Source organism: Oncorhynchus masou, chromosome 19 (assembly GCF_036934945.1).
Source record: "Oncorhynchus masou masou isolate Uvic2021 chromosome 19, UVic_Omas_1.1, whole genome shotgun sequence".
Taxonomy (NCBI): domain Eukaryota; kingdom Metazoa; phylum Chordata; class Actinopteri; order Salmoniformes; family Salmonidae; genus Oncorhynchus; species Oncorhynchus masou.
Window position 1 is genome coordinate 30,747,255 of NC_088230.1, and position 19,789 is coordinate 30,767,043.

The following is a 19,789-nucleotide window of genomic DNA, read 5'->3' on the forward strand; positions in this document are numbered from 1 at the left end:
ATTTGCACACACTGTATACAGATTGTTCTATTGGGTTATTGACTGTATGTTTGTTTATCCCATGTGTAACTCTGTGTCGTTGTTTTTGTCGCACTGCTTTGCTTTATCTTGGCCAGGTCGCAGTTGTAAATGAGAATGTGTTCAACTGGCCTACCTGGTTGAATAAAGGTGAAATAAAAAACTTATAACAATCGAACACCTTTGGGATTAATTGGAACACCGACTGCGAGCCAGGCCTAATCGCCCAACATCAGTGCCCGACCTGACTAATGCTCTTGTGGCTAAATGGAGGCAAGTCCCTGCAGCAATGTTCCAACATCTAGGGGAAAGCCTTCCCAGAAGAGTGAAGGCTGTTATAACAGCAAAGTGGGAACCAACTCCATATTACTGCCCATGATTTTGGAATGAGATGTTCGACAAGCAGGTGTCCACATACTTTAAAAAGTCTGAAATTGACTTTAGCTAAAACATGCTAATTACGTAAATACATGTAGCCTAATTATTATTTTCAGCAAAGCTATGTCTACTGAGGGAGAGGAGCTTAACATCTTGACAGAATCCTTTGTTTCTGGAATCCAGTTAACTTGCTCATTACCCCATATCATTGTTCTTATGGCCGGGAGAACACCACAATGGTTACTACGTAAATGTGCCAAAACCTACAGTGGTTTGGGCTCATTTCCCACATTTCTGTTCTACTGGGACAGCAACTCATCCTTCCAGAGAAGATGACACATGACAGGAAATCAGTGAGAAGAAGCCAGAGAAACGTATAAGGAGTCAAGAACACCAATTATTGCCTAGGAGTTGAACGGGAATTGTTTTTTTCTACAGGATTTTACGACTTTTATTCTGACGTAATCCCAAAGTTGATTTGTTTCTAAATAGTTTGATTTACTGTACCGCTAAGTGTAACCACTAATTTAAAAGGGAATACGTATTTCGCAACTAATTCGTGTACATTCCTAGTCCATCAATGACTTAAAACGCATGAAGCAAAAGGCTCCGATCGATGTCAAAATAAAGAGACATAATTCAGCTTTCGCAGGTCTGATTTTATTTGATTAGTACGTCCATACGGCCTAACCCAGGGAGCTAGCATGCCATCATATATTTCTAAGACAATGTCTCAATGACTTTCTAATCAAATGACCTGTACATCAGTGCTTATAGCATGAGACGTTTTGGAGAGAGGTCATTTCTGTCTCTTTATCTACAGTAACTGTGGTCTCAAAGTAATGATCCACTACCCATGATTGATGACTTGTCTTATGTGTTTTTATTCATGCAGAGATTGAAACATCAATCGAACCTGGAATCTGATCACTCTTTTCTTTTTTTCTCAAATCAATTTAGTTTTTCTTTGCATATGCAAACCTTTACTGAACTTTTGAGCGGATAAATCTGTACGATATAATGCAAATTCCTTAACATACGCATGCAACGTTGCAATATCTGGCCTAATAGATGAATTACATTCAAACCTTTATAAGGGGGATCCAAGTCAGTCATCTGTGCCCTCTCAGTTCAGGGATATATTTATCAGAATAGAAAAAATCCCATGGTCACAGTGTTGTGAAAGTCTAGAGTCAGCCATGAAAGGAAGACATATTAAGAGTTAACGATGGAGAGCTTGACCCTGAGAACCATAAAGGGCTCCTTTGAGGTGTATTGAGCTTTCTAAAGCCTCAAGCTTCATTTTGCTGCCCCATTGTCCAGAGTGTCTGTGTCACACACCTCCTCTATGTCCTGTAGGCTGGAGGCATCCGTATCATCCCCACCGCTACTCTCACTGTTCTTGAAGGCGAGGCCGCCCATGAAGGGGTACACGCCCAGACTCTGGGCGTAGAGGTCTCTGATGTTATGGTAAGGGAGCTCCAGGTCATGTCTCTCGGACGCCTTTTGACTCAGACACAGGCCCTCCTCAATGGCTTTATTCCTCTGGTAGTACTTGGAAAACTTGTTAAAGATTATGGTGATAGGCAAGGCAACCACCAGCAAGCCGCAGAGGATGCACAGGGTGGCCACTAGCTTCCCCAGCAACGTAACTGGGCAGGTGTCACCATAGCCCACGGTGGTCATGGTGATGGTGGCCCACCACCAGCCCATGGGTATGGTGCCCAGCTCAGTGTCCTCCTCCTCTTTCTCTGCTGAGTAGATGAGCACGGAGAAGATGGAGATGCCCACAGATAAGAAGAGGAGCAGCAGGCCCACCTCGTGGTAGCTATGGCGGACAGTAGCGCCAAGCGCACGCAGACCCACCGAATGGCGGGCCAATTTTAGGATCCTGAAGACCCGCATCAGCCGGAGGACCTGCACCACCTTGCCCACGTTCTCCAGGTTCTCGTTCTCCTCGCTGTTCTCATCATCCACCGTCTCAAAGGCCAGCGTGATGTAGAAGGGCAGGATGGAGGCCACGTCGATGATGTTCAGGGTGTTGCTGAGGAACTTCCTTGGGGAGGGGGCTACGATCAATCGGATGATGAACTCGGCCGAGAAGCAGACGATGCAGACCACCTCCAGGATGGCCAGTACGGGGTCCTCGATGTGTCTCTCGTTCTCGTCCAAGATCTGAAACTCGGGCATGCTATGGACGCACATGGCCACGATGGAGGTGAGCACAACGCTCAGCGAGGCCACAGCGATGATCTTGGATGAGAGCGAATGACCGGGGTCCTCTAGCCTAATCCACACGTAGCTCCGCACCTCGGCGCACCACGCCCCCTTGAACTTCTCCAGGTCCTTGTCTATGGCTGAGAGCTCTTCGAAGGACGAGTCCAAGCTAGGCGGCTGCACGTCGTCACTTTGTACGTCCCAGTCGCGGTCCTCAATGTACTCCTTGCGCTCCTGGAACCAGTTGCTGCAGCAATCCCCTAAGTGGAGCTCCTGGATGCCCCAGTACTCAATCTCCTGGCTGAAGGAGAAGACGCATACCTCCTCCATGATGTGGATGCGGCCTGTGCGGTAGAAGTTGATCACGCTGATGAAGATGTGGGGATTGCGGTCAAAGTAGTACTCGCGCTCGGTGGCACTGTAGTCGTCGCATAGCTCCAGGATGGCGTCCTCACTCCGGCAGTGCAGCAGGCGGCCCAGGCGTGTGTGGGGGAAGCGGAGCAGCGTCTCCTCTGCCACCTCGTGCCGGACACCTCCCACGTTGAGGTATACCTGGTCTTCCTCATTTCCGCATCGGTGGAGGACTTGCCCATATCCCATGTTGGTGATGATGAGCCATAGGCCACATGGGCAAGGAGGGGGAAGTGCTGGTGGGAAATGTAGTTTGGGATGATCAGCCTCCGGTGGCTAGCGGTGAGGTTAATGCTCAAGGGTCCATCTATGAGGAGGAGAAACATTCCAATTATCAATAGTCATTCTACCACCCATTTTAAGTTTAAGGAATAGGGTTGTTCCATGTGATCAATGACTTTCTGACTGCACCCCTTTTGATTTGAACAAAACCTTCCATACATGTTTTCCCATGGTAGAAGTGGTCAGAAAGTGACTTTTAGGGCCTGAATGGCATAACATTTAGGAGATAAAGGTGCTCATATTTTACACTGCACCCTAACATTAGACATCCATGTCTTCATCACTGAAAAGGATAAACGGATGAGTTTGATATCATTTGAAAGCCTACAAACAGGGTTGTCAAACAATTATATAATTTCTTGAATAAAAAAATAAATAAAAACATTTTTATAATAATGTCTTTAACATCAATTATCAAAAAGCTTCAGAGGTGTTTGTACCCACCACCGGTTGAGACACAGTGTGTTCTTGAATAGGTGTCATGTTTTGGCTGATAAATGTACTACAGTGTCAATAAAATGTAAATTTCTACTTTAAAATGGTACCACAAAGATGGTTGTAGGTCCACACATCAGATTATGTTGACTTGAGTGGGAATATCCATGGTCTTCAATGAAACTGTCAATTTTGAAACATTTCCATTCAAGTTGACATTTGACAGCGGGTGGATATCTTTCTGGTAGTAACTGGAAGTTCAAATTTCAATTAAATTTCAATGGTGTACCATCTAAATTGCATTGGTCTGAAGGGATAACACCATTCTATGAATTCTGTTTCTCTGATTGAAATGACACCCACCGTGTTGTGTATTCAAAAATATGCTGTCTCAGCCATGAAATGCACAACACAAACACCTCAGATGATGTACAATAGGGTCTAAAATACACTACATGACCAAAGGTATGTTGACACCTGCTCGTCGAACATCTCGCTCCAAAATCATGGGCATTAATATGGAGTTGGTTCCCTCTTTGCTGCTATAACAGCCTCCACTCTTCTGGGAAGGCTTTCCACTAGATGTTGGAACATTGCTGTGGGGACTTGCTTCCATTCAGCCACAAGAGCATTAGTGAGATTGGGCACTGATCTTGGGCGATTAGGCCTGGTTCGGAGTCGACGTTCAAATTAATCCCAACGGTGTTCCATGGAGTTGAGGTCTGGGCTTTGTGTAGGCCAGTCAATAACTTCCACAACGATCTTGACAAACCATTTATGTGTGGACCTTGCTTTCTGCACGGGGGCATTATCATGCTGAAACAGGAAAGGGCCTTCCCCAAACTGTTGCCACAAAGTTGGAGGCACAGAATCGTCTAGAATGACATTGTATGCTAAAGCGATAGGAAGGGGCATGGCCCGAACAATGAAAAACAGCCCCATACCATTATTCCTCCCCCACCAAACATCAGAGTTGGCACTAGAGGGTCTCGGAGGGTTGAGGGGAAGCTCTCGGGAACTGTTGGGGGATCTTGGATGATTGGTAGCCTAGCTGTTGGGAGCTTGGGCCGGTGGCCAATAGGTTGCTGGTCCGGCTCCCCGATTTGACTTGGTGGGAGATCTGTTTGATGTGCCCCTGGGTGGGGCACTTGACCCTGGTTGCTCCTGTGGGTTGCTCTGGATGGGAGTGTCTGCTAGATGACTGAATGTAATGTAAATGTTGAGCGGTTTCACAGCAGGTAGATTGAATATTAAAACATACAATCAAATCAAATAAAAATTAAATATTTCCATTCACTGGCCTAGCCCAAACCATGAAACAGCCCCAGACCATTATTCCTCCTCCACCAAACTTTACAGTTGTCAATATGTATTGGGGTAGGTAGCATTCTCCTGAGATCTGCCAAAACCCAGATTTGTCCATTGGACTGTCAGATGGTGAAGCGTGATTCAGAGAAGGGGTTTCCACTGCTCCAGAGTCCAATGGAGGTGAGCTTTACACCACTCCAGCCGACGCTTGGCATTGTGAATGGTGATCTTAGGCTTGTGTGTGGCTTAATGGAAACCAGTTTCATTAAGCTCCAGACGAGCTGTTCTTGTGTTTAGAACTCGGTAGTGAGTGTTGCAACCGAGACTATTTTTACGCGCTACGTGCTTCAGCACTTTCGGTCCCGATCTGTGAGCTTGTGTGGCCTACCACTTTGCAGCTGAACCGTTGTTGCTCCTAGACATTTCCACTTCACAATAATAGCACTTACAGTTGACCGTGGCAGCTCTAGCAGGGCAGAAATCTGACGAACTGATTTGTTGGACCGGTGGCATCCTATGACAGTGTCACTTTGAAAGTCACTGAGCTCTTCAGTAAGGCCATTCTACCGCTAATGTTTGCAAATGGAGATTGCATGGCTGTGTGCTCGATTTTATACACCGGTCAGCAACGGGTGTGACTGAAATAGCCGAATACACCATTTTGAAGGGGTGTCCAAATGCTTTTGTATATATAGCGTATGTGACAATTTGAAAAATCTGAGTTTACACTTATTTTTGCATAAATGTTTATTACAAAACATTTTCAGTCAATTATAAAATAGTTTGACAACCCTGATGGTAAGCTTTCAAAAGATATCAAACTAAACCATTTATAATTTTCAGTAATGAAAACATGGAAGTCTCATGGTAGTGTGGGGTATGCAAGAACTTCGAGCACCTCATCTTGTTTTGGTATTCAAGTCCAAAAAGTTCATTTATGACCACTTCGCACCATGGGCTAACAGGATTTGTTCAAATCAAAAGGAGTACAGTCAGAAAGTGACTGAATTCATATAGAATGAGTCAATTGCTGTATAAACTTATGTCCTCTCGAATCAGCCTGGTGTCATAGTACATGTAAATCCAGGACATTGAAATAGTATGATATGTAATGTTTGGTATGGTTAGACGTAGACGTATAACAGGAACATCTAGTAACCCAAAGGTTGCAAGTTTGAATCTCATCACGGACAACTTTAGCTGCTAATTAAGTCATTAGAAACTACTTACTACATTTTAACATGTTAGCTAACCCATCCCCTAACCTTGATCCCTTTAACCTAACTCCTAAACAACCCGTACCCCTGCCTAGCTAACGTTAGCTACCAAAGCTAGAATTCGTAACATATTATACGTTTTTGAAAATTGGTAACATATTGTACGTTTTGCTAATTCATAACATATAATATGAATTGTAATTTTAAACATATACGGAATGAGTGATGGACAGCCACAAATTAATACATACCATACGTGACGTAACATATCATACTAAATGTTGTGTTTCGGATTGATGTACTGAATAATACGAAATGCTCTGAGACCAGGTTGCTTGAAAAGCATTCCTAGGACACATTTAACTGCTTTTAAAACCAATAATATATTACACCATGAAAAGTTTCTGCCCTGAGCCCACCAATGTCTATATCAACATGCAATGGCTAGCATCAATGGGAAGAATATAAGAATAGAGTGCGTGTGTGGTGTGTCGATTGTCATCGAACGGTGATTCAGTACTATCACTTCCTCAAGCAGGCTAAAGTACTAGATTATCACCAAGGGAATCGAATTACGGGCCCTCAGCACCAGAGAAATAGGATTTGACAACAGGATGAAATGGGATTTAATATCGAGCAATTATTTGAAAAATATATATTTTTTTGCGGACAACAAACTATTTCGACAAGTGTTATTATGGACCCCTTCATCCGACACGGGGCCGCTAAAGGACTATTTTGGTTAGTCTTGAATGGCGACTGTAACTTTTGTCAAATTAAACCTGATAGGCTACAATTGTTTTATTTAGGATATACTTGTTTTTCTCTTTTACATTTGCCTATATACAGTCTCAAATACCAATTAGACAACAATGTAGGCAATCAATTATATTATATTCTATATTAGGCAAGAAAGTTCAAACAAATCGACATGGGCTCCCCGATAAGTTCAACATGATAATAATACATAAAGCATACCTGTTCCTGTGCCCTTTCTTTCCATTAAAATAACTTTCCGAGTACTGATTATCCGATTATTCTCATCTCCAAATAAATAGTAGTCCCATGCTTCAGAAGGAATTATCCCTAAACCGAAACGTTGTTGGTGCTCGGAGCGCGCCCGCAATAATGATCGGACGGGGAGTGTAGCAAGCTGAATCACGCAGTCCGCTACTCCGACAAGAACGCACCAATAAAAACGGCGCGAGGATTTTCTGGTCCAAAGCCAAGCAATGGTTTCCTTCAATCTCTGAGAGGGGAGGTGCGTCGGATTTGGTGGAGATTTTAGCCTTATGATTAAGTGTGGCAAATGTATTTTTAAATGCCTCGTTTTTTATTTCAGTAAAACAAATCTGTAAATATTTGACCTGCATCGTTGAATTTTCCGTTTTCACCTTTAAACCCGCATAGTGATTGTCTGGCCCACCATTGATGGCAGATAATCAATAATGAGTGTCACCTGTTGTGCTGCTATATAAGTAGAAGTGTGAGGTACAGGAACTATAGGATATACCTTTGGTCAAATATAGGTCACAGCTATAGCATGATTCTGATACAAACGAAACGGCTGTTCTACAATGGGTCATTTTCTTGGATCTGGGTTAGTAGCGGGCCTAGAAGAGCCCTATGCAACCTAAACATTGGACTTGTCTTCATTTTCGATTTAATCATTTTTCAAATGCCTTACAGGTGGTTTTGCCTATTGATGGTAGCTGGGAGCATACAAGCACAGACACCTTCTACAAGTAAGATTACTGTATATTCAGGCACTAAATGTTTGACAACATTTGGACTCCCATTTCCAGATGACTCAACCCTGAATGCCTGGGGAACATTATTTGTTTGATTGTGTATCCCCTTTACAGGAGGTTTGAAGTTGACATTGTCGGTCAGTTTGACTCTTTGAATCACTTTCATAATTCATGCATTGAAATTGTACATGTATTTGCAAACTTTTGCTTACACCCTCGCCAACCCTTCCAGATGACCTGAAAGTCATAAACCTGATGCCCAGCCTGGCTACTCTGTGGATTGAGCGTGAAAATGGACCCGATGGGCAATGTCATGTTTGCTTCTGTTCTCCTCTGAGCGAGTACTCTGTCAGTGTTGCCAACTTAGCGACTTTGTTGCTATATTTAGTGATTATTCAGACCCCTCTAGCGACACATTTTCAACCCCCAAAAAAATTGACTAGTGACAAATCTAGCAGTGTTATTGGAGACTCTGACGTGAAAGCACTTAAAGTTCTTACCCTTCTCAACGAGCAGTGGGTGCTGCCGTGGGCCCCACCCCGTCTCAAAGCACTCACAGGCCCGGTCCTCACGCAGCAGTCCCTCCCAGCTGCAGTCAGAGCAGGAGATGTTCACCCCTCCATGTCCAGTCTGCAAATGAATCGTGAATGCGGGAAGCTGCCGCTGGCTGATCTCGCCCTGGCTTACATTCAAGGCAGGATGTAAAATGTTCTGTCTAAAATAAATCGCTGCACAAAAAATAAATCACTGCATTTGACTCACACAGCCTCAGTCACTTACTCACCTTGTCCACTGTGTGCCTCTCCGACATAAGCTAAACATCTAGCTGGCTAGCTCATGTCTCAGTCTAAAGGTACTTTAGTGACACCAAGCAGACAATTGTATCAACATTTCTGGGGCTTGTTGATTTGGAGGGAGGAGATGCCAAATCCATAGCCCGTGCTGTTGTGGCTTTTCTCCTGGGGATAGGGACTGACAATGCCTCTTATGACAGGGATTAACAATTGGGTCCATAAAGTTGCTGAAGGATGAGTATGGCCTCATCTGATTGGTATTCGCTGTGTGTGCCACTCTACAGCTTGCTGTAAGTCATGCTTCCAATAACACCATCCCCTGTAGTGTGGAGTACTTGGTACGAGAGACTTAACTGGTTTTCAGTGTCTCCAAAGCGCAGGGAGACCTACAAGGTCAAATATGAAACCAACTGTGGGGAGAAACCTGTACAGATAACCAAGGTGTGCCACACATTGGCTCTCCATTGAACCCACGGTTTCACACATTTTGGACCAGTGGGAGGAGCTTAAGCTGCATTTCACAGTCACCAAGTCCAGTGAACACTGCTACATGGCTGAGGGTGTATACTCCATGTACAGTGATCCTCAAAACATATTGGATCTGACTCTTTTGAAGGTAGTGCTGGGTGAGGTACAGTTGGCCATTAAGGCTTTTGAGGGAGAGCAAGTAGATCCTCTTAAGCTACTTGACAGCTTGGTTAGCCTAATCAAGTCTGTGAGCAGCAGGGTGCTGAATCCACTGGCAAATGTTGATGTACTCAAAGGGCCAATAGTTGGATACATCAGTCCCAAACTGTACCTTGGTTACCTTTTTGAGTCAAAGGCAGCTGAGCTCCACCTTGCGCCTGAGGATGAAAACAATGTCAGAAAGCAGTGTGGAGCCTTCACCATCTCCCTCAATAATGAGTTGAGGGTGAGACTGCCGGACAACATCGAAGCATTGCAGTATATGTCAGTTTTCAATGCGGATGAAACTCTAAAGCACAATAAGAGCCCTGGAGAAATAGAAGAAATAGCCAAGCTCCTTGGCTACTCCCCTGCAGAGATAGACAAGATTGTCCAGCAATGATGTGCCATCCATCTTAGTAAATGGAATGAGACAAAAAAAAACACACTGGGCTTCTGGAGTGAGATTTGGAAGTTCAGGGATGCAGCTGATATCAACCCGTTTCAAGAACTTGCCATGGCTGCTGTGTCTGTGTTGTCCTTACCACACTCGAATGCTGAAGTTGAGAGAGTATTCAGCTTGAAGCTTTTTGGCACATCATCTGCTTACTCATTTAAGTCAGCTCCCTCAGTTGCTGAACCTGCCATAGAGAGAGAGCCTTGACCAAAATGACGATGACCCACTCTTTCTGTGAGCCAGCACAGCCTGTGTGTGTGGAGGGGGTTCTGGGGGGAAAATAAACAATTCACCTGAATTAGGGCCAGACTAGTTACCATAATTTTCTCACATTGCCATTGACAGTTTTTCTATGTTCTCTTTTTGGCCCATTTAGATTGTATACAAAAAAATGTTTAAAATGTAAAAGGTTAAAAATGTCCTAAGTGGACCATAAGGTCTAAAACCAAAACAAATTAAGAAAACAAATTGTTTTAATTAAAAACTAAGTAACTCCACCAGAGTGTCTCTTTTGGGTCACTTTTGCCGGTCCCAAGCCCAGAGGAGGGTTGGAATTGTGACATAAAAAAACACACAAATCGACAGAAGAAAGTTCTTTGTAGTTCTAAACATATTTAGGGTGTTTTTTACTCACTTTTTTTGTCTCTCCCATGACGTTATTCCTCTCTCTTACAGCGTCCATCACAATTACATGCACATGGACAATTATGCAAATTAGGTGATGGCGTCATTTAGCGACTTTTAGGACAGCCCATAGCTACTTTCCTTACTGAGGAGTTGGCAACACTGCTCCGTGTACAGAGTAGGCAAAACCTGTAGCTATATCCTATGGGCCTCCCGAGAGATTCTGTGTGACCGCACCTACATGGAGGTAAGTGAGCAGAGCATGGCCCAATGGACTACTGGGGGCCAATGTTACGCCAAAGGCCTTACATGTTCTGTTTTAAAGGCAACTATGCAACTGGAAGCCAAATACTCCATCTACATGTGACTCGATAAAGTAATCCTTCTCACCCCCCCCCTTAAATGACTTAGATGCACTATTGTAAAGTGGCTGTTCCACTGGATGTCATAAGGTAATTTCACCAATTTGTAAGTCGCTCTGGATAAGAGCGTCTGCCAAATGACTTAAATGTAAATGTAAATGTTATTATTGCTGTATGGTTCTAGAGACATACATCCCACTACTTTCATATCGCATCAATAATTTCCCGTGCAAAATACGCACTTGCTGTACACTTAACAGTTGCAGCGGACAGTATTTTTCAGTAACATGTTTGTGGCGTCAATGTTGTGTACACAGATGTTAGGAGACGCAGATGGCTAATTAGCACAGATGACTGTCTTGTCTGTTTTCTGTAACAAGGCGGTGTGTGAGCCTTAACCCTACAATGTTATGTAGTAATCAAACCATGTTTTTTGATATGAGATATTCCTTATGTTTCTGAAACCGTACTGCAGTGACTAGTGCTAACCTTTTTTAGAGCAATGTTAACACTAGTTGCTAAACAAAACTCACCTGGCTAGAAGATGTCATCGTCAATAGGCGCTTAAGGTAGTTGACGGCTGACTGGGCTCGCCCCTATGGAGAACTGTCGCGCTTGTCCTAAATGCCTGTAGGAATGATCTGTCTCGCTCTACAATTCTCCACTTTGGAGAATTGCAACAAAGCAGAGGTCTTGGCTTTTTCTCAACTGTTCTTGATGTCACTCACCACCTCAATGCTTACAGAATATAGTCAGAGGAACATTGGCTCTTCATTGCGTTTTTAGAAGAGCAGACTCAAATTGACAAGACCTATTAAGAAATTAGTTTCCTATTTCCTATTGTATGAGGTGCTGAGGTAGCCACGTTTCTTTAATTCCACTGCAAAATGATAAGTTTGCGCCGAACAGTTTGCCTTTAGTATGAACTTGGTTAATTCATGTTTCCATTTCCTAAAACAGGATCTTGCTTCAGGATGCATGACAGCAGTGGTCTTCAGTCCTGGCAAGAAGGTCATGAAGGTGGGTGAGCTCCAAAGAAAGGGCTATGCAATAGGCAACACTCCCACACAGCTAGTGTTGAGGAGCCCTGATAATGCAGAGGAGACGTACCTACAGGATGTAAGCAGACGTTCTCCACTTCCTCCATGAGCTAACTGTTTATCTCCCTATGTTTTCTATGACTGGGTTGTGTTCATTAGAGCAAACGTTTGGAAACCAAGTGGCCCTACCTGAACTTGTCAAAGTGTTTTCGCTCTGTGCAACATTTTACTACACAGTGCCCTACTGAGCACAGCCCTGGTGTGGTTGCCCCCTGAACAGGTTGCTGGGGTTCCGATGAGGCTGATCTCAACCTTTGAGCAGAAGTGGCTGGTGACTCGAATAGATGCCACTGCTGATTGTACAACACCAGGTTGAGTGAACTATTGGCACGACATTCATTTGTTGCTTGGTCTACCTAGGTAGTGTTCAGTTGGGAGTTTTGAAACAAAGAACTTGAATTTGTCAAAGGGCACATTTTTTTTATTTGCTACAAGGTTCCCTGGTCTACTGAAGATGTCCTTGGCATCTTGTTTCAATGCAGGGGCAGTGGCCTTCACTCCAGAAATGATCACCTGGTACATGCCCAGGCACCTAGACCCACTGATCTCCTCTGATACCTTCACCATGTTGGCGGTGTACATGGGGATTGATGCCAAGAGACTGGATGCTGAGGAAATGGCTGCCAGAAAATACAACTTTTCAGTCAGTGATGCACTTGTCAGTGCTTTGCAGTAACACTTCTCCCTTTGCCTTCTTTCAGGGGAAAACTCTTAAACCTGTCTTGTGTAAAATATATCTTATCAAGCAATATTACTAAATGATCACTTGACTATCTAACCGAGCCATATTCAGGATGACCACTACTTCGTCACTTACACCATTGAGTCCATGCTTGAGTTGCTGTGGATTGAGGAGGATGCAAACAAGGACACCAGATACAAAGTCGTCCTCCCTATCACCACACCTCTGGCCAGGCCTCCACAAGTTCGCAACTGAGTAAGGTTTAGTTTCAAGGTGCTGTTGGGATGCTGGGTCCTGTTCATTAGGCACTAAAAGGTAGACAATGTACTGAAACATGGTGGGATTATCCCCAAAATGCAGGTTTCTGCTAAGCATTTAAATGATTTTTTTTGTGCCAATGAACAGACACGGCCTTGGACGCTGAGCAGCCAGTGTTTTGTGTTTGAGTTGGAGACTTTCAACATTGATGTGGAGCTGCTGAATGGCACCTTTCCCCTCGGCATGCTGACTGTTGCAGAGTGCAATGCCAGAGGCTTTAATGTTCAGGAGCACAGATCCCTGGACAACACCTTGAAGACCTTCACAATGGACGTTTCCTTTTCTGACCCAGTGGTCTTTAAGGAGGTACTTTTCGCTCTCTAAACACAAAGCCGCATTGCCTAATGGGTATGGGTCAACAAATTGAGCGACTGTCATGCCGTCTTCACATGCAAATGGTGCTTGATTTTAAGATGCGTAGTCGTTGAGGAATGTGACAACATTGCTTTTTAGAAAGATTATAACTCATTTTGTTATTCCTCAATGTACTTGACATTATCCCTTGATGTTGAATAGTTACAACGCTATCAGTTGACCAATGCTTTTAACTTCCAGTTGAAGTGGGAAGTTTACATACACCTTAGCCATATACATTTAAACTCAGTTTTTCACAATGCCTGACTTTTAATCTCAGTAAAAATTCCCTGTTTTAGGTCAGTTAGGATCACCACGTTATTTTAAGAATGTGAAATGTCAGAATAATAGTAGAGTGATTTATTTCAGCTTTTCTTTCATCACATTCCCAGTGGGTCAGAAGTTTACATACAGTCAATTTAGTATTTGGTAGCATTGCCTTTACATTGTTTAACTTGGGTCAAACGTTTCATGTAGCCTTCCACAAGCTTTCCACAATAAGTTGGGTGAATTTTGGCCCATTCCTTCTGACACAGCTGATGTAACTTAGTCAGGTTTGAAGGCCTCCTTGTTTGCACACACTTTTCAGTTCTGCCCATAAATGTTCTATAGGATTGAGGTCAGGGCTTTGTGATGGCCACTCCAATACCTTGACTTTGTTGTCCTTAATCCATTTTGCCACAACTTTGGAAGTATGCTTGGGGTCATTGTCCATTTGGAAGATCCATTTGCGACCAAGCTTTAACTTCCTGACTGATGTTGTTTCAGTATATCGACAATTTTCTTTCCTCACGATGTTATCTATTTTGTGAAGTGCACCAGTCCCTCTTGCAGCAAAGCACCCCTAAAACATGATGCTGCCACCCCCGTGCTTCGTGATTGGGATGGTGTTTTTCAGCTTGCAAACATCCCCCTTTTTCCTTCAAACATAACGATGGTCATTATGGCCAAACAGTTCTATTTTAGTTTCATCAGACCAGAGGACATTTCTCCAAAAAGTACCATCTTTGTCCCCATGTGCAGTTGCAAACCGTAATCTGGCTTTTTTTATGGTGGTTTTGGAGCAGTGGCTTCTTATGTGCTGAGTGGCCTTTCAGGTTTTGTTGATATAGGACTTGTTTTACTGTGGATATAGATACTTTTGTACCTGTTTCCACCAGCATCTTCATAAAATCATTGCTGTTGTTCTGGGATTGATTTCCACTTTTTGCACCAAAGTATGTTCATCTCTAGGAGACAGAATGCGTCTCCTTCCTGAGCAGTATAACTGCTGAGTGTTCCCATGGTGTTTATACTTGCGTCCTATTGTTTGTACAGATGAACGTGGTAGCTTCAGGCGTTTGGAAATTGCTCCCAAGGATGAACCAGACTTGCAGAGGTCAACCATTTTTTTTTTCTGAGGTCTTGGCTGATATCTTTTGCTTTTTTCCCATGATGTCAAGCAAAGAGGCACTGAGTTTGAAGGCAGGCCTTGAAATACATCCACAGGTACACCCCCAATAGGCTAATTGACATCATTTAAGTCAATGAGAAACTTCTAAAGCCATAACATAATTTTCTGGAATTTTCCAAGCTGTTTAAAGGCACTTAACTTAGTGTAAACTTCTGATGCAGTGAATATCTGTCTGTAAACATTTGTTGGAAAAATTACTTGTGTCATGCACAAAGTGGATGTCATAACCGACTTGCCAAAACTATAGTTTGTTAAGAAATGTGTGCAGGGATTGAAAAACACTTAGGTTGGAGTCATTAACTTGTATGTAAACTTCCGACTTCAACTGTATCTACAGAAAAGACCGGAACAAGGAGTCACTTCCTTCACTCTTCAGCTGATCTACAGCCTGGTCATCTTGCCGGAGTACGCCCATTTCTCTCACCCTGCCGTTGTGTACGCTGTACAGCAGGACGTTGTGTACGCTGTACAGCAGGACGTTGTGTACGCTGTACCGCAGGCCGTTGTGTACGCTGTACCGCAGGCCGTTGTGTACGCTGTACCGCAGGCCGTTGTGTACGCTGTACCGCAGGCCGTTGTGTACGCTGTACAGCAGGACGTTGTGTACGCTGTACAGCAGGACGTTGTGTACGCTGTACCCCAGGACGTTGTGTACGCTGTACAGCAGGACGTTGTGTACGCTGTACCCCAGGACGTTGTGTACGCTGTACAGCAGCACGTTGTGTACGCTGTACCCCAGGACGTTGTGTACGCTGTACCCCAGGACGTTGTGTACGCTGTACCGCAGGACGTTGTGTACGCTGTACCCCAGGACGTTGTGTACGCTGTACCGCAGCACGTTGTGTACGCTGTACCGCAGCACGTTGTGTACGCTGTACCCCAGGACGTTGTGTACGCTGTACCCCAGGACGTTGTGTACTCTGTACAGCAGGACGTCGTGTAGGCTGTACAGCAGGACGTTGTGTACGCTGTACAGCAGGACGTTGTGTACGCTGTACAGCAGGACGTTGTGTACGCTGTACAGCAGGACGTTGTGTACGCTGTACCCCAGGACGTTGTGTACGCTGTACAGCAGGACGTTGGTATGGAACTGGGTTCTCTGTACTATGCACCACTTATATTGACTGTTTCCTCTTGTTAACATTGATTGCCATGAATGCCATATTTGACTTGAAACCATGTTTTCTTTTTTCCCATGCAGTCTCTGCAAAAAGTGTTAAGCTGTGTATTTGGAACCTGTTCCCAACTTGCCAGGGTCGTGTTTATTAGGGCGCACTGTAGAAATCAATGTTTTATCATGGACAAGTTTAAGTAGTGCCTCCCTGTTTTTGTACTTTTAGTTCCACCATCAGTCACTGGAAAAAGTTATCCTGATCAGTTATCACTTTGAACTATGGCAACCAGGAGCCCTTCGTGGTTGTGGTTGGCAAGCGGCAGATGACCAAGGAGCTTGCTCAACAGTATTTAAGTGGGTGACTCAAACATCACTATCACAGTGCCCTTCTCTTCACCAAATACAGTGTTTGAGGTATGACGCGCTCCCTGAACACGTTAAGCTAAAATTCTAAATGAAATTGACTAATGAATGCTCAAACTGTTTCCCAGTCTGTTCACTCTTCATTCATCAGGAGCAGACTGGATGTGACTGAATCCCTACAACATTACCATCAAATACTTCACTCTGGCTTGCAGCTTCAAAACTCTTAACTGGTTGGTTCTAAAACTAATACTGCAAAAAAATGGCCATGACATGACTACCAAACCTGGGTTCAGATATGAATTGTTTTCTTTAATCTGAGCCTAATTGTAGTGCCAGATGGGCATAGACTCTACTTCTTTACCACTGTTGCCCTGTGGGAGGCAAGCTCAAATGAAGCAAGTATTGGAACATACCATTTGTTTAATACCTGATGAATACCTGTCCTTTGCCCGAGAGTGTTTCTCTAACAGGACGATGGCTGCACTGGAGGTGAAGGTGGAGTATGCTCCCAGTCTGAACCCTAGTCAGCTGAACCTGAGTGACCCTGCCTGTGGCCCCACCTACAGCGATGACCGCTTTGCCTCCTTTCACTTCACTGTCAACTCGTGTGGCACCACCCGGAAGGTACAATTACCCTGAGGTGATGGGGACTTCCCTTCTACAGGCCCTAAAGTAAATGCTACTCTTATAGTTCATCAACAATGTCACGCTGTATGAGAATGAAATCTCATTGCCAGGCGAACTTGAGGGGAAGACTAACGCAGAAACTTAAGACTCGGAAGAATATAAGTTAGTGGTTACACAAATCATAACATTTATAATTAATATTTGTATGCTTTTATTGCCAGTTGCTCAATAATCTAACCTCCCTCTCCTGCCAGTCATAAGCTCTGGAATTACAGGTGCTGCAGTACCCCCACCCCAAACATCTTCCTGTGGCAATACTAGCAGTGTAGGCATGTTTCCCTTAACCTAATGAGGGATGGTAGAATATTTGACTGTCCTGCTGCTACGTGGTCAATGTCACCGACACGCTTTCCTTCCTCACCAATGAGACTGGGAACGGTCAGTTTATATTCAGAATGAGACTCACTCATGGTAAGAGTGCACTAATTTTAATTTGACACCTGGCCTCTACATTTTAGTCAGTCCTGATCTGAGGATTGAATATTCCATCATTGGCATAAATTTAACAGGTCTCCTTCACTGGATTTATAATCTTGATAAAGTGCAGAAATGTAAGCCGTATGGTCAAGGCTTAATCTTGCCTTTTTGATTGCCTGGGTGGAAATATTTCCAACCTGTAATGCTTCTACTTATCCAACCAGCTCCGATCTGCAGAGGAGTAGTTATGGAGGAGGTGGTTGGTGAATTCAGCAGAAGCCTCTTGTTAATGTAGCATTTGGTATAGACTGGTCATGTTTATTGGGGCACAACAGGATATGAAAATGAGCATTTCTTATTGGATAGGTTCAAGTACCTCCCTGTTTCAAGGACACTGAACACCACCCCCCCCCCCCTGGTTTTCTCTGTGTTCCAGATGCCTCGTATAACTCGTTCCACCAGGAGGAGGATGGAATCTCATTAATGGGTAACTTGTTCTATTTTTGACCCAGATAAGTGTTTTGGGTAGTGGGTTACTTTGGATTTAATGTTGACTTAGCGTTCCAACCCTGATGTTCACTCTTTGAGTGCATTATTTCAAACTAAATGAACATGGTTGTATTCAGTAGAACTTTTTAGAAAGATATCAGAATATGTAGGTATGTTAACTCCTTGAACCTGCTTGGTAGTATATCCCCTCAGGTAGGGCCAGCCTTAACAGGCTATTTCTAAAGAATTTAGATCAAACCACCATAAGACCTCATACACAAGGTGGTATTGGTTACAGCTTTTTTTATTTGTCTGCTTAACTTGGTTCCTGTCTCCACTGGCAGCTGTGAGAAACCGGAGGCTCTGTACCGTGTGGTCTTCCACCCAGTGGTGGCTGACTCCAGGGTCCACTTCCCCTCTCGCATCAAACGCTTTGAGGATGTGAATTATCTTAGTGGCCAGGTAAAGTTCACAAAATAATTTCTGTTTAGGTACATTTTGTTTGAGTGGTAATCTTCCCTTTGTCTATTTGGTTTGTAGCTCTTTGTCCATTGTGTTGAGCTCATCTGTGACGTCAGTAATCCCTCTGGCCTCTGTGGTGGACAGTGTGTGAACCAGGACAACAATGAGAAAGGTATGGAATGATTTCCAGACTCTGTCAAACACAACTGAACTAACAGGTTTTTCTCTCAACAGGGCAAAGACCTCAAAGACATCTGAGGAGCATCCCATATGTTTAGTCTGGACAGGTTTTTGTGTGTAAATGTCCTAATGTGAGGAAAGTTCAAATAAAGTGTTCTACATTATTTGGTTTGATTCACTTGCACCTCAATCTATCAATTGCTCTAATTTGGATTTTCATCAGGCATGGCAGTGTGAGTGGGTCAGAAACGGTAACTTAAAGATTAAGGTAGCTTTAATGCTCATCTGGTTATTTGCATTCAACACCAAGGCATATACTTTAGTCATCTGACATCCATAAATCAACCCCTTTTTGTAATTCTGCAACTCGTTAAAAACGGACCGCAAAGTGAAATAATATTTTACATGGCATGAAAGACCAGGCAGCAGAGCCTACTGGTTGACGTCTCAATCGCGTTGTTCTTGTTTTGGCCAACAGAGGGGGCTACTCGCTATAGCAGCTTCATTCACTCTTCTTCTACGAACTACTTGCTCGCACAAGTCTTAGAGAAAACTGCTGTGGAAAACTCGGCCAGAAGCTACTAAGTGTCAAAGTGAATCCACAACATCACCACAAACGTCTTCAAGCCGGGTAAATTACAATCGTTTGAGATACTAGCTAGTAATGTTGTAATGTCACAAATTATTATATAGATAGCATATTTAACCTTTATAGAGCAGATAATCTATGTAGACTAAATTAGTAAATGATCTAGCTAGCTAGCAACTGTCATGGTAACGTTAGCTTGGTTAAAAAGCAGCCCATCCAACGCATGTGAATGTTTTGAAATTATATTAACCTCTTACACTTATGGTGGCGCTATTTCATTTTTGGAAGAAAAACGTTCCCGTTTTAAACAAGATATTTTGTCACAAAAAGATGCTCGACTATGCATATAATTGCTACTGTTCGAAAGAAAACACTCTGACGTGTCCAGAAATACAAATATCTTCTCTGTGCGTGCCCTTTAACGTGAGCTTCAGGCAAAACCAAGATGACTTGGCATCCAGGAAATGACAAGGATTTTTGAGGCTCTGTCTTTCATGATCTCCTTATATGGCTGTGAACGCAAGAGGAATGAGTCTGCCCTTTCTGTCGTTTCCCCAAGGTGTCTGCAGCATTGTGACGTATTTGTAGGCAGATCGTTGGAAGATTGACCATAAGAGACCACATTTACCACGTGTCCGCCCGGTGTCCTGCGCCGAAA

At 43.7% G+C, this 19,789-nt stretch overlaps 1 protein-coding gene and 1 long non-coding RNA gene across 2 annotated transcripts; one reads left to right on the forward strand and one right to left on the reverse strand.

Moving 5' to 3' along the window:
* Positions 1-1,077: 1,077 nt before the first annotated feature.
* LOC135505592 (potassium voltage-gated channel subfamily S member 3-like) lies at positions 1,078-7,383 on the reverse strand. Its single transcript, XM_064924656.1, has 2 exons — positions 7,245-7,383; positions 1,078-3,331 (listed from the first exon to the last, which is right to left on the reverse strand). Exon 2 carries the CDS (start codon positions 3,211-3,213, stop codon positions 1,696-1,698), a length of 1,518 nt encoding a protein of 505 aa, XP_064780728.1. The 5' UTR covers positions 3,214-3,331; positions 7,245-7,383; the 3' UTR covers positions 1,078-1,695.
* Positions 7,384-17,090: 9,707 nt separating this feature from the next.
* LOC135505593 (uncharacterized) lies at positions 17,091-18,681 on the forward strand. Its single transcript, XR_010450298.1, has 4 exons — positions 17,091-17,405; positions 17,848-17,898; positions 18,245-18,534; positions 18,597-18,681. It is a non-coding gene; the product is annotated as an uncharacterized LOC135505593 (long non-coding RNA).
* The last annotated feature ends 1,108 nt before the right edge of the window (positions 18,682-19,789 follow it).